The 15,171-nt window shown below is 37.3% G+C and overlaps 2 protein-coding genes across 3 annotated transcripts in view; one reads left to right on the top strand and one right to left on the bottom strand.

The window, feature by feature from the left end:
* CMSS1 (cms1 ribosomal small subunit homolog) overlaps window positions 1–15,171 on the bottom strand; it is a 297,016-nt gene that overhangs the window by 191,528 nt on the left and 90,317 nt on the right. The window lies entirely within an intron of this gene.
* Window positions 1–15,171, top strand: part of FILIP1L (filamin A interacting protein 1 like) — a 107,463-nt gene that overhangs the window by 8,115 nt on the left and 84,177 nt on the right. Inside the window, exon 3 of the mRNA XM_060234595.1 lies at window positions 13,662–13,840. Within this exon, the coding sequence (XP_060090578.1) occupies window positions 13,662–13,840 (179 nt within the window). The remainder of the gene's footprint in view (window positions 1–13,661; window positions 13,841–15,171) is intronic.

Genomic DNA, 15,171 nt, shown 5'->3' with positions numbered 1-15,171 from the left:
GAGATCCTTTCCATCTAGGGTTGCCAGGTCCGACCCAAGAAATATCTGGGGATTTTGGGAGTGGAGCTAGGAGCAAGGGTGCAAGAAGCGCAATTGAACTCCAAAGGGAGTTCTGGCCATCACATTTAAAGGGACTGTGCACCTTTTAAATGCCTTTCCTCCCTTTGGAAATAATGAAACATCTTCTTTTGGGGCTAACAGAATTGGAACCCCTGATCCAATCTTTTTGAAATTTGGGGGAGGGGGGGTGTTTTGAGGAGAGGCATCAGATGCTCTGCTGAAAATTTGATGCCTCTATCTAAAAAAAACCAAAACCCAGTCCCCCAGAGCCCTAGATACCCACAGATCAATTCTCCATTATACCCTATGGGAATCGGTCTCCATAGGGTATAATGGAGTGTCCAGCAGACATTTCTTCCCCCCCATCCACACATACCTGCTTTCTAATAACCAACTGGGGATTGGCAACCCTATTCCTGTCCCCAAACCCTTCCCTCCCCAGGCTCCACCCCAAAATCTTCAGGTATTTCCCAACTTTGAGATGGTACTTCGATATTAGATCCAAGTGAGGCAGTAAAAGCTCTCACATGGCTACAAGCTTGAGCTCAAAAATGCTGACTATATCTATAATAAATTCTCTTTCATAAAAATCTGCAATGTGTGGTTACTATGCTGATGATTGAGATAGGAGGTTTGGTAAAGTACTTTAGACAATTAAGATTGTAATCCTGTGAACACATTCTAGGTTGTAAACCTTACTGTATAATATGGGACTTAGTTTTGAGCAGATCTGTTTAGGATTTCTCCCTAATAAAATGGGCAGTAATAAGAGATGAACCACTATCTTTTTGCATTTCCAAACACTTTCCTCAAATATACAAACTTATACACAGGGCCAGCCCTGCCACTAGGCAAACTAGGCAATACACCAAGGAGTGCAAAAACAGGGAAAGGATCTCTGTCCCCACACACACACCTCTCAGAGACCCTGAGAGGCATTGGTGCAACTCCTTCTTTGGGGTCACTGTGGCCTCATTCCTCCATTCTGTCCTATCAGCCCATAGGATATTATGGAGTCCATTCTATCCTATGGGTCCATAGTTTAGAATGGAGGGACCACCACTGCGGACTGACACTATAGAAGGTGGCCCAATCTCTCTATTCTGTCCTCTGGGCCCATAGGATAGAATGGAGAGATCTGGCTGCAGCAACCCCAGAGAAGGGGGTGGGATAAGTAGTTAGCCTTTCCTAGGGTGCTAAAGGGTCTAGGGCCAGCCCTACTTATATGCAGCTCATTACTGCTCACTATAAAAGATCCCCATGAATAGAACCCTGCCTTCAAAGATTTCCAGATTTATAAAAGAAATATACCCCCAACATTAACTATTCCCCCCCCCACACACACACACAAAGTGCTGGGCAATAAAGTCACACTTGTTTCAGGAGCTTGAAACCTTAACATTCTAGTTTTGATCTAGATCAGGTGAAGTTCAGATGCAGAGGTCAACTGATTTTCTAAAATACATTCTATTATGTCACAGAAACTTTGAGCGCGAATGGAAATGATCCCAGGAACACTCCTGTCTTGCCACAAATATTCCAAAACATAATTTGGCCGTCTATCTCTCATACATTATACAAATATTTTCTTTTTAGCATTACATGGCAGCAAAAGAGTTTCTAACACTACTGGACTTTGGCACTATCAAAGGCAGAGATAAACATTCTGAGAATAGTCAAAATGGTACAAATCTGTAATACTCAATGAATTTCTGGCAGATAAATGCTACAGAAAACATTTCCAAAAGCCACTAAAATAAAAAAAGTAGATGTATTTTGTTGATTAGGTTAAATATTTAGGGAAAACAAGGGCCAACTAGCACTAGGAGTGTGGGAAAGAGTTTTGTGGACTCCCCCTACCCTCACTACTCTGGCAAACTACCTTATGCCAGGCCCCTAACATTACTAATATTCTAATTGCTGGTTTCTCAGGAGCAGTGTCTATGCTGCCAACAGTCAGACAGCTATGCCAGATGAGAATTACCAAACTAATTTGATGCATGTCTTGGTTCTAATTTTAAGCCTGGGACATTTTTTTTACTTCTAAAGGCAAAAATATGTCTTAAGAGAAACAGACAGTATGGCGTTTGAATTATTGAGAACTCCAAGACCTCCCTTGAAAAGCTAGTGTAGCAGAAAAATAATGAGGTCCGCACAGAATTTCTGGTATGAAGCGAGGTTTTACTCAGGTACCAGAGCAAAGTTCAGTTGCGTATCGCAGCCCCAGAAACTGAACTGCCTCCCCCCAAATACACACAGTTTTTCTTAGCAGGCAAGCAAGCAGGCACACAGGCTTATCTGATTTAACAACCCCACCTTCGCTGAGTTCTTTCTGATAAAATTCCTTGACATCGTACCTTCACTTATCTATTACAGCAAGGCACTTCCAAGAGGCCACTTCCCTTATCTAGACAGCCAGCTTTAGGCCCACACCCACTGTGCTGTGGCCAGCGCCCCAACGGAAAAGTTTCATCAGACATTCTAGTTTGGAGGCAAAGCATGCTCTTATTCATTGTGTTCATTATTATAGGGGTATTAATCAATTATTCAGGAGTTTTCCTTCACTAGCCCATTTCTCCTTGGCAATACAGATTAAGCAATCATTCCAAAAAGACTCATTCACTGTATCTGCAACTGGTGGGTAAACCACTGCAGGGTGTTTACCACATATACAGATACACAACTGAACACATATCATATGAACTGGCCTGAGAGGGAATTCCAACTCTGAGCACTATGTACAGAGAGGGAAATTTTTTTCTTTCAACCCTCCTAGATTCCAGGAGCAATGTGCTTCCTTTCTGTCTTCAAGTACAAGTATTCTGTGGATACTAAGGAAGCAAAGCCTCTCATTGTAGTAGTTGTAAACCATAGCCTACAGCAGAAGATGTCTCTCAAAGCAGAGGCATTTTCTGTTTGTCCTGATCAAGTTATGTTTCACGGTTCATAATAAGTTATTGTGTAAAGAAACTTTCCTGTTTACCAATGTATTTACAATTGAAGACAACCTAAATGAAAAACAAGATCTTTATATAGACAATTACTTGGAAAATTACTTTATTTGGAAAGACTACTGAAAAACAAGGTCTACTAAACAACTACTACAATGACTATTTGGATCTCCTTTACCACACTTAAGAACTGAAAATAAAATATGCAGGAATAGAAATACCTGCTTGAACAAAATATTCCCAATGAAATCTGGTTAGTTATTTCACTTTACCAGACAGGTTGACTTGTGTTAACTGAAAAGTAAACTATTTGAAAAATTATTGGTCTTGCTCCTTAAAATATGAAAGCGTATTTATAATGAATAGAAGAATCACAGTCTAGCACATTTTAAGTTAAAAGTAATAAAACCACTTTTAAAATGGGTTCAGGAGCAATGAAAAACTATGATTTAATTAAACTAACCATAGTTAAATGATCCTCTGAACCTGTGTTGTCACACTAACCATGGTTAGTTTGAGTACCTTAAAACAAGATCTGAAGCTGGACCCTAAAGCTGGTTTATTAACAGTTAGTGTAAAGTTTGGTTTTATGTAGGAAGTCAGTATCTTTGCTTCATCCTGGTTTATTTCCCAAGGATACTTTGTGCCTTCTTAAAAAATCAAACTGCTCTTGCTGTTAAGGGCTTTCCCTAGTGCCAAGCCTCTGCCCCCAGTATGTATGGCAACAGACTCCTCCCCCACCCCTGTTCTCTTAAAGACACAACAAACTTCTTCCATGCATCCCTAAGGGGGTGGGGGGGGGGAAGCAATGGCTATCTTGATGACCTGTGCTCCAATAACACAGGTATGCAATAGACAAGTGGCATTTTGCATGGAGACAGAAACATGCAGGGGCAAATCAGTAAAAGTGGCAGTGTGCTGTGTCAGCCACATCTAGCATACTTTGCATCAGAAACAGGCCATCTGGGAGGGAGTTTAAGTATTCATGTGGATGTTGCACTGAATTGGAGTTTAGTATCTTGGGAGTTTTGATGAGGAAAGAGTTAGTTTGAAAGGCTAGCAGCTTCCTTGGCTGGCCAGCAAAAAACAACAAAAGGCTTGGTGGCCAACTGAAAGCAGGTGAAGATTCCAACAAGATGCCTCCCTGCCTTCACATTGCTGGTAACCACAGAGGAATTGCTGATGCAGCAAGGAAACCGTGAGACAGTGAGATAAAAGTAGCTGGGTCTCTAGTGGTGTGATGGGAAAGAAGAACAGTGCAGAAACCAGGGCTTGTCAAGACAAGACAGGATTCATTAATCATTTGAGAACAGAATTTTAGTTTCATCAACCAACCACAGATAATGAGCTGGAGCTCATTTTAATTCTGGTTTCAAACAATTTTTATTAGTAACATATGGTAATATATTCAATTTCTTACATAATTAATAACCACTTTTTTCCTCTATCCCATATATTACTTTCTACCTCCCCCTCCCCCCGTTACTTGACCCCCGTCGGTATACTATACTTAAAACATTATTATTAAACGTACCCTTAATTAATAAGAACCAAAATTCATATCCTCCTCCCTCTTATATTTAGTCATTATCAAAAATTGTCCAATGTCCTTTTATTTTCCACTTTTTCTATTAATCTTCTGAACTTCTTTCACTCCATCTTAAATACTTCTAAATCATAATCTCTTAAGGTTCTTGTTAACTTGTCCATTTCACTCCATGTCATAACTTTTACAATCCAATCCCATTCCTCTGGTATTTTTTCTTGCTTCCACAACTGCGCATACAATGTCCTAGCAGCTGAGAGCAAGTACCAGATTAAAGTCCTATCTTCCTTTGGAAATTTTTCCATTTGTAATCCCAACAGAAAAGTCTCTGCAACTTTGTTAAATTTGTAACCTAAGATCTTAGAAATCTCTTGTTGAATCATCTGCCAATACATTTTCACTCTTTCACAAGTCCACCACATTTGGTAGAAAGAACCTTCATGTTTTCTACATTTCCAACACCTATCCGGCATTTTGTTATTCATCTTTGCCAACTTTTTAGGAGTCATATACCATCTATACATCATCTTAAAACAGTTTTCTTTAATACTCTGACATGTTGAGAGTTTCATAGAGTTCTTCCACAAATATTCCCATGTATCCATCTGTATTTCTTTATTTACATTAATTGCCCACTTAATCATTTGAGATTTCATTACTTCATCTTCCTTAGACCACTTTAAGAGTAACTTATAGATTTTCAAAATTAGTTTTTCATTATCTCCAAGCAGAACTTTTTCAATTTCCATTTGTTCTCGTCTTATTCCTTCAGTTTTAATATCACTTTCCACCAAACTCTTTATTTGTTGCATTTGAAACCAATCATACTTATAATTCAGCTCCTTAGCAGTTTTCAACTCTATTTTACCACTTTGTATTTTTAATAATTGATTGCAGGACATCCATTTTCCTTCTCCTAGCTCAGTTGTTATTTTAATTACTTCTGCAGGCACTATCCATAGTGGTTTTCTCTCATCGCCATAGTTCGTATACTTCATCCAGATATTTAGCAAATTACTTCTTATGTAATGGTGAGAGAAAAAACCATCCATCTTTTTCTTCCCATAGTACATATAAGCGTGCTAGCCGAATTTATTTCCATGACCTTCTAGCGTTAAAAGTTTTTTATTCAATAACGTCACCCAATCTTTTATCCATACCAAACAAACTGCTTCATGATATAGACTTAAATCTGGTAATTGGAATCCTCCTCTTTCTTTAGCATCTGTTAAAACTTTCATTTTAATCCTTCGTTTCTTTCCAGCCCATACAAATTCTGAAATCTTTGCCATTTATTAAATTGTTTGCTGTCTTTCACAATCGGGATAGTTTGGAATAAATACAGTGTTCTCAGCAAAATGTTCATCTTAATTGCAGCTATTCTCCCAAGCAATGACAAATTAAGCTTGTTCCATTTTATCATATCTTCATGCATTTTACGCCATAATTTTTCATAATTATTTCTAAACAAATCAATGTTCTTCATTGTTATTTCCACACCCAAATATTTCACTTTAGAGGTAACCTCACATCCCGTTAGCCTCTGCAATTCCTTTTGTTTATTTACTTGCATAAGTTTACATAAAAGTTTTGATTTTTCCTTATTAATATAAAGTCCCGCCAATACTCCAAAATTTTGTATTTTAGCTAACAACAAAGGAGTTACTTGTGTAGGATTTTCATTTATAAACATTATATCATCTGCAAATGCTCTATATTTATAGATAAAGCCTTTAATTCTCATTCCTTCTATTTCTTCATCATCTTGTATTTGCACCAATAAAATTTCAAGAGTCATTATAAAGAACAATGGCGACAGCGGACAACCTTGTCTTGTGCCTTTGCTAATTTTCATTTCATCTGTGAGATCTGCATTTATACATAACCTTCAATGTTGTTCAGTATAAACTGCCTTTATCATTCTTATAAAGTTTTCCCCCAACTTTATTTTCTCCATTACTGCAAAAATAAAGTCCCAGTTCAGATCATCAAAAGCTTTCTCTGCATCCACAAAAAATAATGCAACTTCTTTCTCTGGATGTCTGTCATAATATTCTACAATATTTACAATATTTACAACAGTTCTAATATTGTCTCTTATTTGCCTTTTGGGAAGAAAACCCACCTGATCTTCCTTTATAAAATTTAAATATTGTTTAAGCCGTTCTGCCAGGATTCTTGTGTATATCTTATAGTCATTATTTAATAATGAAATTGGTCTATAATTCTTTACATTCGTGACATCTCTCTCTTCCTTTGGAATCAACGAAATTACAGCTTCTTTCCATGTATTAGGTATTTTCCCATTTGATCTTATCACATTCATCAATTTTTGGTTTCGGTACTAATTCTTCTTTAAGCATTTTTTAAAAAATTGCCATATAACCATCTGGTCCGGGTGCCTTTCCAGATTTCATTACATTAATCGCTGCTTCAATTTCTATTTTTTCAATTGGATTATTCAAAAAATTTTCCATATATTCAGTTAAGGGTGCTATTTTAATTTTTTGCAAATATGTTTCAATCCTTTCTTTCTTTACTTTAACACACTTAAATAAATTAGCATAGTACTTAAAAATTCTCTCTTTATTCCTTCTTGGTCCACCATCTCGTTCCCATCAGCCACAATTTTGTTAATAATTTGACTTTCTCTCTTTTTCTTCAGTTGCCAAGCCAAGTACTTCCCAGGCTTGTTTGCTCCCTCAAAAGATTTCTGTTGTAATTTTTTCAAATTCCATTCCATTTCCTTATTTAACAAATGTCTCATTTGTGTTTGCAATATTGTAATCTCCCTTATAATTTTCTTTTTCCCTAGCCTTTTTCTTAATTCAACTTCTTTTTTCTTAATTTCATTTTGAATGTCCAAGATCTGTTTATCTTTTGCTCTCTTATCTTTATTATTCAAAGTTAGTAATATTCCTCTCATTACTGCCTTATAGGCATCCCATACCGTCTGAAATTCTATATCTTCTCTATCATTAACTTAGAAATAAGCTTTAGTTTCATTTTCTAAAGATGTCACTATTTCTTTATTTTGTAGTAAATCTTCATTTATTCTCCATCTTCTCGGCTTTTTAGACAATTTTGTAATCCACATCATTGGGTTATGATTAGCTCCTATTTTGGGTAAGATCTCTATCTTCTTTGTTATAAGTCCCAAATCCTTGGTACCCCACAACATGTCAATTCTAGAGAAAGAATTATGTCTGATTGAAAAAAAAGTGTAGTCCCATACTTCAGGATTGAACTTCCTCCATATATCCTCCAAACTTTCTTGTTTAACCAGTTCAAACAAAGATTTTGGCAATTTCCCTTTTTTATCAATTTTTTTCTTCCCAGATCTATCTATTGTGTTCTGGATTGTTCCATTAAAGTCACCCATCAACAAAATTTGCTCATAAGACACTTCATCAAGACGTTGCGAAATATTTTTGTAAAAATGTCCTTTGCACCATTTGGAGCATAAAGTCCCACCAACAAAGTTTTTTTAGCATTCAATAAAATTTCCACTGCGATGTACCTTCCATCTTTATCTTTAAAAACCAATTTCGGATCTAATTCTTTTTTAATATAAAAAATTATTCCTCTCTTTTTCTGTTTAGCCAATGTATAAAATTCTAGTCCCAATTGCTTATTCCATAAAAATTTATAATCCTTTTGTCTTATATGCACTTCTTGTAAAAAAACTATATTACAATTTTATTTTTTTATTCAATGAAATGTTGCCCTTCTTTTTTGTGGTGAGTTTAGTCCATTTACATTCCAAGATATTAATTTGCAATCCATCATGGTGCAAATTTCTTATTTTCTCCATAAAATCTACGCAGTTCCTATGTGTTTGTAATTGTAATCCTTTTCCCTTGAAGTTCAAAGCTCAAACCTTCAGGTATTATCCATCTGTATCTCATTCGGTCACGTAATTTTTCTGTCAGTTTTTTATATGCACTCCCGTCATTTAACACTTGTCTTGGCAACTCTTTCATAATTCTTATCCTACTACCTCCCATTATCAATGTCTTTTCAAAAATTTTGTTCATGATTTTTCCCATCATTTCTTTTGTCATAAATCTTATGACCACATCTCTTGGCAGATTGTTCTTTTTTGCATAGAGTGAATTCACTCTATATATATAATCGTACATATTTCTATTCCCTTCAGGATCTTCCTCCAAAAATTTTGCAATTATTTCTATTATGTATTCTTTCAAGTCAGATTCTTCATCTTCTGGTACACCTCTCAGACGAATCTGTGTCTCCATCAACTTGCAGTCATGTATTATCACCTTTTCTTGTAATTTTAATAAGGTGGAATCATGTGTTTTCACTCTCTCTTCCACCTCCTGTACTTTTGTTATTACTACAGTCTCATTTCTGAGATTCTCTATCTCTTTTTTTAATTTTTTTTGAGTCCTCAATATCTTTTCTTATTTCTTTTTTAGAGGCAGTTATCATTTCTTTCACCCCTTTCATTATCCTGGCTTCCATTGCATCTAATTGGGCTTGCATTTTCTCCATCGAAGAAGACCTAGTATGAATTTGCTTTGGATCTGACATGTAAAAAAGATCAAAAATTCTTATCTCACCAAATTAAATTTGGACCATCAGGTTTAATAGAGTGAAGCTTGCCCTTTCCAATGAACCCAATTTCGCCATCCTCTGAGCCTCCCAGGCTCAGATATTAATGTTTAAAGTTTTTAATTTCCCCCAAAATGGCAGGCGCAACTTTTGCTTCACTTTAAAAATTTTCCTTCTTTTCCCTTAATCCAATTCAGATCTTCTTCACCATTGTCCAATAGTCCTTATTTTAAAATTACCAACTCAATTAACTCCACCAATTTTTAATGTCCCAGTCACTTTAAAAATGTTGTTAAAACTTTGTCCTCCCAACAATGGCCGCCGATGTTTCTCTCAGATATTATAATCCTAGAGTAGGCTGTTTACTTCTCTTGCTTCCTTCTTCTTCCTCTGGTACTTCCTGCTTTTCCTGCCACCAAATTTCATTTCGCTGGTAGAGAAATCTCATGATGTCTGACGTACTTCCTGTGTTGACTGTGAGTGCTGCAGATCTATGATGATGGGGCTACTTCCTCAACCACAGATAGACAAAACAATAAATTCCTTTCTCCTTTTAGCACTGTCTTTTAAATTTACAAAGTTCAAATTTAGCCCCTTTTCTTCTCCTCCTTTCAGGCTTCCATTATATCCAACTCCCACCTTTTAATTTTGTTTTGTTTGGCTTTAATTAGTCCCAGAGTGAAAAGATAGCGATCAATACCTTTTTTTGTAGTTTATCCAAATTGGCACCAGTCTTTTGTAGATTAGATGTTTAAAGTTGTAAAAGAAGACTCGGATCCTGTCAAGCTTAGGTCAAATAAATGACTCTGGAAACTTCTGTAGCTGATGATTATGCAACTTCTCTCCGGAGATCCCTCAAAGCCTCAAAGGAGCCCCCTCCGGAACTCCCTTTCAGCCAAGGCAAGTCTCCTCAAAGTATCTGTGCATATCTTGGACAATTCTCTAGCTGAGAAAAGTAGGCAGAAGGCATTAGTTTGCCCTTTACTACCTCGAACGGAAGTGCCAGCCTGCCCCCGTTAAGGAAAGCAGCTAAGCTCGCCATTTTCCGATCCTGGAAGTCGAGCTCATTTTAATTCTGAATAAACTCAACCCATAACGGTCAGTAATATCATAACAAAGTCTACCATTAAAAAATGGAGAAATTTCACGTTCACTGTAAACTAACAAGGGAGACCCATGTTATAACACTTTTGCACCTATAGCTGATACACAGTCATCTCTGTTCCCATTGCAATTTGCATATGGATGCCAATTAACTATCTTGTTGAGTCTCTTGATGCAGATGTGCATCCCCTTTTGTGGTCCTTCACACAAGTTGTGTGACAGGATCTCCTTTATGACTATTTTCTAGGAGAAAGGACACAATCTCAAAATATCATTAAATTTCTACCACTGACTCATGAAAGGTAAGTTACTACTTGCTGGGCTTATATTGTATTGTAAACCTCCACTCCAGACCACATGTTACATGTATCACTGAATATCTGTTTAGCTTTTTTTTTTAAATTAATCATGTTGCCCTGGTTTTTAATACCAATTCAGTCTTGCATCTCTCATTCATGACAGATTCTAGACAAATTTATCTCAAGTTTGTTCTATCCATAGAAAACAAATATCCAAGTTGCAGATCAAAAAATGAAATCCAACAGAGACAGGATGAAATCATGAAGTCTAGACTATTTTGGTCAAAGGGCTTCTAACTCTGTCAAAACAATAAAGAATGAGGGAAATCTGTTCCATTTTACATTTCCCTTCATTAGGCATTTATTCAAGTCATTAGTATAACAACAACAGCAAAGAACTTTCACCACGTCATAGGGAAGCTGAACCTAATAATTACAAGGAACCAGGCCCCTTCCTTTCACAGACTGAACAAAAAGAGTTTCTAAGTACCATGGCAAGACAAGGAACATTTCATCAATTAAGCATCTACCTCCCCCCCCCCCCCAAAAAAACCCCTTTCAACTAAGACAAAACAGTTGATGAAATCAATACAAATGTGTTACACATAATGAGGTAGAACTTACGGCTCCATTCTACCAGCACAAAGCTCCTTGTGTCAGAGGAAAGAAACTCCACTGATTCAAAGAAAGATTATCTCAGAGCCAGCTAAGGTGTAGTGGTTAAGAGGAGCAGACTCTAATGTGGAGAACCATGTTTGAGTCCCCACTTCTTCACATGCAGCCAGCTCGGTGACCCTGAGTCAGAGTTCTCTTACTCAGCCCCACTTACCTCACAAGGTATCTGTTATGGGGAAAGCAAGGGAAGGTGATTGATTGTAAGCCGCTCGGAGACTCCTTCGGATAGTGAGCAGCAGGGTATAAAACCAACTCCTCTTCTTCACTCATTTCCCCATCCTTAGAACAGCTGCTTGTGTTGCATGGCTTTTTGCCAGCACATGTACCCCAACTCCCAGTATCATCTCTGACCTTCAAAGGAGGTTGCTGGGGGAAGATAGCAAAGCTCTGCCATTATATGATTCTTCCCACATACGCAACCAAAGGATCCAAGCCAATGCTTTTATCTGCATAAAAACCTGTCAATAAGAACAAAGCTACAATCTATTAGTACTCCTCAACCATTATCAGTGGCCATCAGTAAGATAAAGAATGAAAAGGAAGTGTGACCTGCAAGAACTCACACTGGGTGACCAAGACAAGAGGAAAGAAAGGTAGCAGTCCTGACTCTGGGGCACACCACTAGAACAGAATGAGTCTTTTATAATCAGACAGAAAGAAAAACCTTATGGTAGATCAGTGGAGCAAACTGCACTTGAACCCTAGCACTCAAACCAATTCCAAGGTTTTTATTTTTTGAACTGAACCTAAAATCCCTTTGCTGCCCCATGTATTTGGTCCCAATTCAAAAGATAAAAGATCAGCTTTGGTTCTTGGGTGGGGAAGCTCTCTGGGTCATTTCTGGTGGCTTGGGCTCAGGTTCAGTTTGATTGCCTGAGGCCAATGCTGTAAGCTGTTTCATGCTTTAAAAAAAAATCTGAATAAACCAATGCATACCCTGCAATTTTAAAAGTTCTGTGTACATCCAGATTATGCACCACAACAATTCAGTAACTTGATGCACACGAAGCCAAGGAGCCTAATTTCCCTTACTCCATGATAATAAAAATAAAGCATGACACAGTATTAGCAAAGCACTTTTCCTGAGTAGTGAAGCACTTCACAGGCATTACCTTGGTAATTCTTACTGCATCCTTTTCTCATGGACTAATATTATTGTCTCCAGGATTTCTGTGCTCAGTCTCTGCTACACTTTACCCTCTAGTTGCCATCACATAGTGCTGTATTGCTGTAGCTAGAGAAATGCAATGCTGCGTTGACTATTTCTTTCCATCCCACCCCACTTTTTATTGTTTAAGTACTACTGGTGATGGTGAACTGAGGTTACCATGGTCAAGTTGCATTTCCGTGGTCAGGATAATAAGATGGAGAGCTATAGTAGCAGCATTTATGGTCCACTTGCTCCCCCCGATCTTGAGAGAGCTGTAAGACAGAGACAGATGGCACACCATAGTACAGGCAACACTGTCTATTGCTGTGGCACAGTTTTTGTTCACTACTTGCCCAGAAGCAATTTCTAGTCATTTCAGGCAAGTGGCAACTTGTATGCAAAAATACAGAAGAGCCAATAATCAACTGGCCATAGCTAGCAAGCACCATTAGAATATTTCCAGACTTATCTCTAAGTGCATTCTGAAAGGCACATAAACCTATTAAACTCAGTTCATTTTACATTTGTTTAAAGCAAGCCTGAAAACATTATAGAGATCAAATGAAAAAAGTGGAAATGCAATTTCAGCTTACTACAGCTTCAATAGACTCCTAGACCTGGAGCTCATCCAACAACATATAATTGTCTCCCAAAAATAACTGATGAAGTGGTGACTTGATCCAAAAGATTGCTACTTCAGCACCTAAGTGTTTAGTATGAAATATATCAATAACTATGCAGGGATAACCACCACAAGGCATGACATCATGCTGGTCTTGCAAGAACAATGGCACAAAGATACTGGAGCAAATACAGTGGATCACTGAAGAGTTTATTAAAAAGACATGGGCCAGTGATAAAACTACTAAAGCAAACAGTGCAAAATCCCACTAACTACCTTTGAATGTTATATCATACAGAGCTGGGTGTCGACAGTTGTTATTGTAGCCAAAACTTTAATTACAGGAGGTAAATTAAAAAAAAACTGAGAGAAGTGCTCAACAAAGTCCCCCATTTTTTAAAAAAAGGGTCTCCCATTTTTAAAATACCCCCCAAAAATAATTGTTTATAATTTGTCAGAAATCAAAAAGTGGAATAGCATTCAATATATTTGTAATCAACAGTAAATTCTGACATAAGGTATACATTCAAAAAGTTAAAGTAAGGCCCATTCATTTATTTATTAATTTATATTGTTCTGTAGCTGGTACTAATAATACTATTAGAATAAATCTAAGATACAAACTTGTCACTTTGACAAAAATCACAACAGTGAGAGAATTCTATTACTCTTTTTTCAGCTTGACAAAGTGGTCGAAAAGCATAAAGAAACACACCGACGTATGCTGGAGCAACTCTTAATGGTAGAGAAATCTCATAGGGAAACTTTGTGTGAACTAGAAGATGAAAAGAAGAAGCATGCAGAATACATGGAGAAAAGTGATGAATTCACTAATTTGCTGGAACAAGAACAAGAAAGGTAAGACCGATGTAAAATTACCAATTATTCAAAAGAACAGTAATTTCTAAGTATTTTAATTTCCAACTTCCATCCAGGACTTGGATTACTAATTACTAATTTATATGTAAATGTAACATGGGTAGGCCAGGTATTCAAACCACACCTGACATTAAATTATCAGCAGAAAAGGAGGGCAGAACCCTCACTTTGTGCATCTCATGCTATTCTTTGGGTTCCATTGGCCAGGAGCACAGCAGATTGCAGAAGAAGAAAGAAAGGCAGGAAAGTTAACTTCCATGAGCACTGCTGCTCCTCTCACACTAGACAGGATGCACTCCAACATGATGCAGTAAAGAGCATAAAAACCTATTATGATGTTGGGACCATCATCACAATGTATTGTCATCTATAATGGTGTGGTCTTTTCTTAGGCTATCTCATCTCCCACTTTTCTTGCTCTATTTATACAGATACAAACTCTGGAAAAAGGACTTCTTACCCTTTGTTTCCTAGAAGTAGTAGGTAGAAGCACTCAGAGGAAAAGTCAAAAGTACCTACTATGGTAAAGTTCATATGATAAGAAATCTGTTCTCCTGTCCTCTTTTTCACAATGACTTTTTTTTCAAATTCTATTTATTACTGCAGGACGAACTATTCACTATCATATTGCCAAATGTCCTGCTCCTCTGCTAATATCAGTAAAAGGAATTATGTTATGTCAAGTGAATGACATAACAGTTCCAAAGGGGATTTTCCATTTGGGTTTATTGCCCCAGAGGGGAGGGGTGAAACCAGGGCACAATCTTCTGCCAGTTTCCTCCCTTAAATTACATGGGGGTGGGCTGATGGTTTTTTATTGATTCTCTGGAGAGTAGGTTGCTGAGTTAGCCCTTGAGAAATAGATTTGTAGTCCTCAGTTGGAAAGAGAATCTGCTTAGTTGCATTCCAATTCACATTTCTGCTCAGCTACTCTTTTCCTTCCTCTAATGATTTCCTAACTTGGGCTTTATTTGGTTTTAAGGTCATATGTTTTGGCAGCTGTGCTTCCTTGATTGGGAAAGGGGGATTGGATGTCCCAACCAATAGGATAAGGCATGGGAGGCTGATACAGAATGTAAGGAGAAGGCAGAAAGCTATCCCTTCTCATCTTCCTTTCACCTAAGGATACTTTATCAATAAGAATACATAGTAAGAGAGCATTTAATAAATACCCAAGCTATTTAATAGTGGGTTCGATTCATGAGGAGGCTCATGGAAGAGTTATCACAGCTCTTTATTAGTGATTACAGCATGGTAATAGGCAGGCTAAGACTACTCAACTGGGCCAATGGGGCCAACTATATACACTC

This window comes from Heteronotia binoei, chromosome 3 (genome assembly GCF_032191835.1).
Source record: "Heteronotia binoei isolate CCM8104 ecotype False Entrance Well chromosome 3, APGP_CSIRO_Hbin_v1, whole genome shotgun sequence".
Taxonomy (NCBI): Eukaryota; Metazoa; Chordata; class Lepidosauria; order Squamata; family Gekkonidae; genus Heteronotia; species Heteronotia binoei.
The sequence above is the reverse complement of the archived record's forward strand: the minus strand, read 5'-3'. Positions and strand labels throughout refer to the sequence as shown.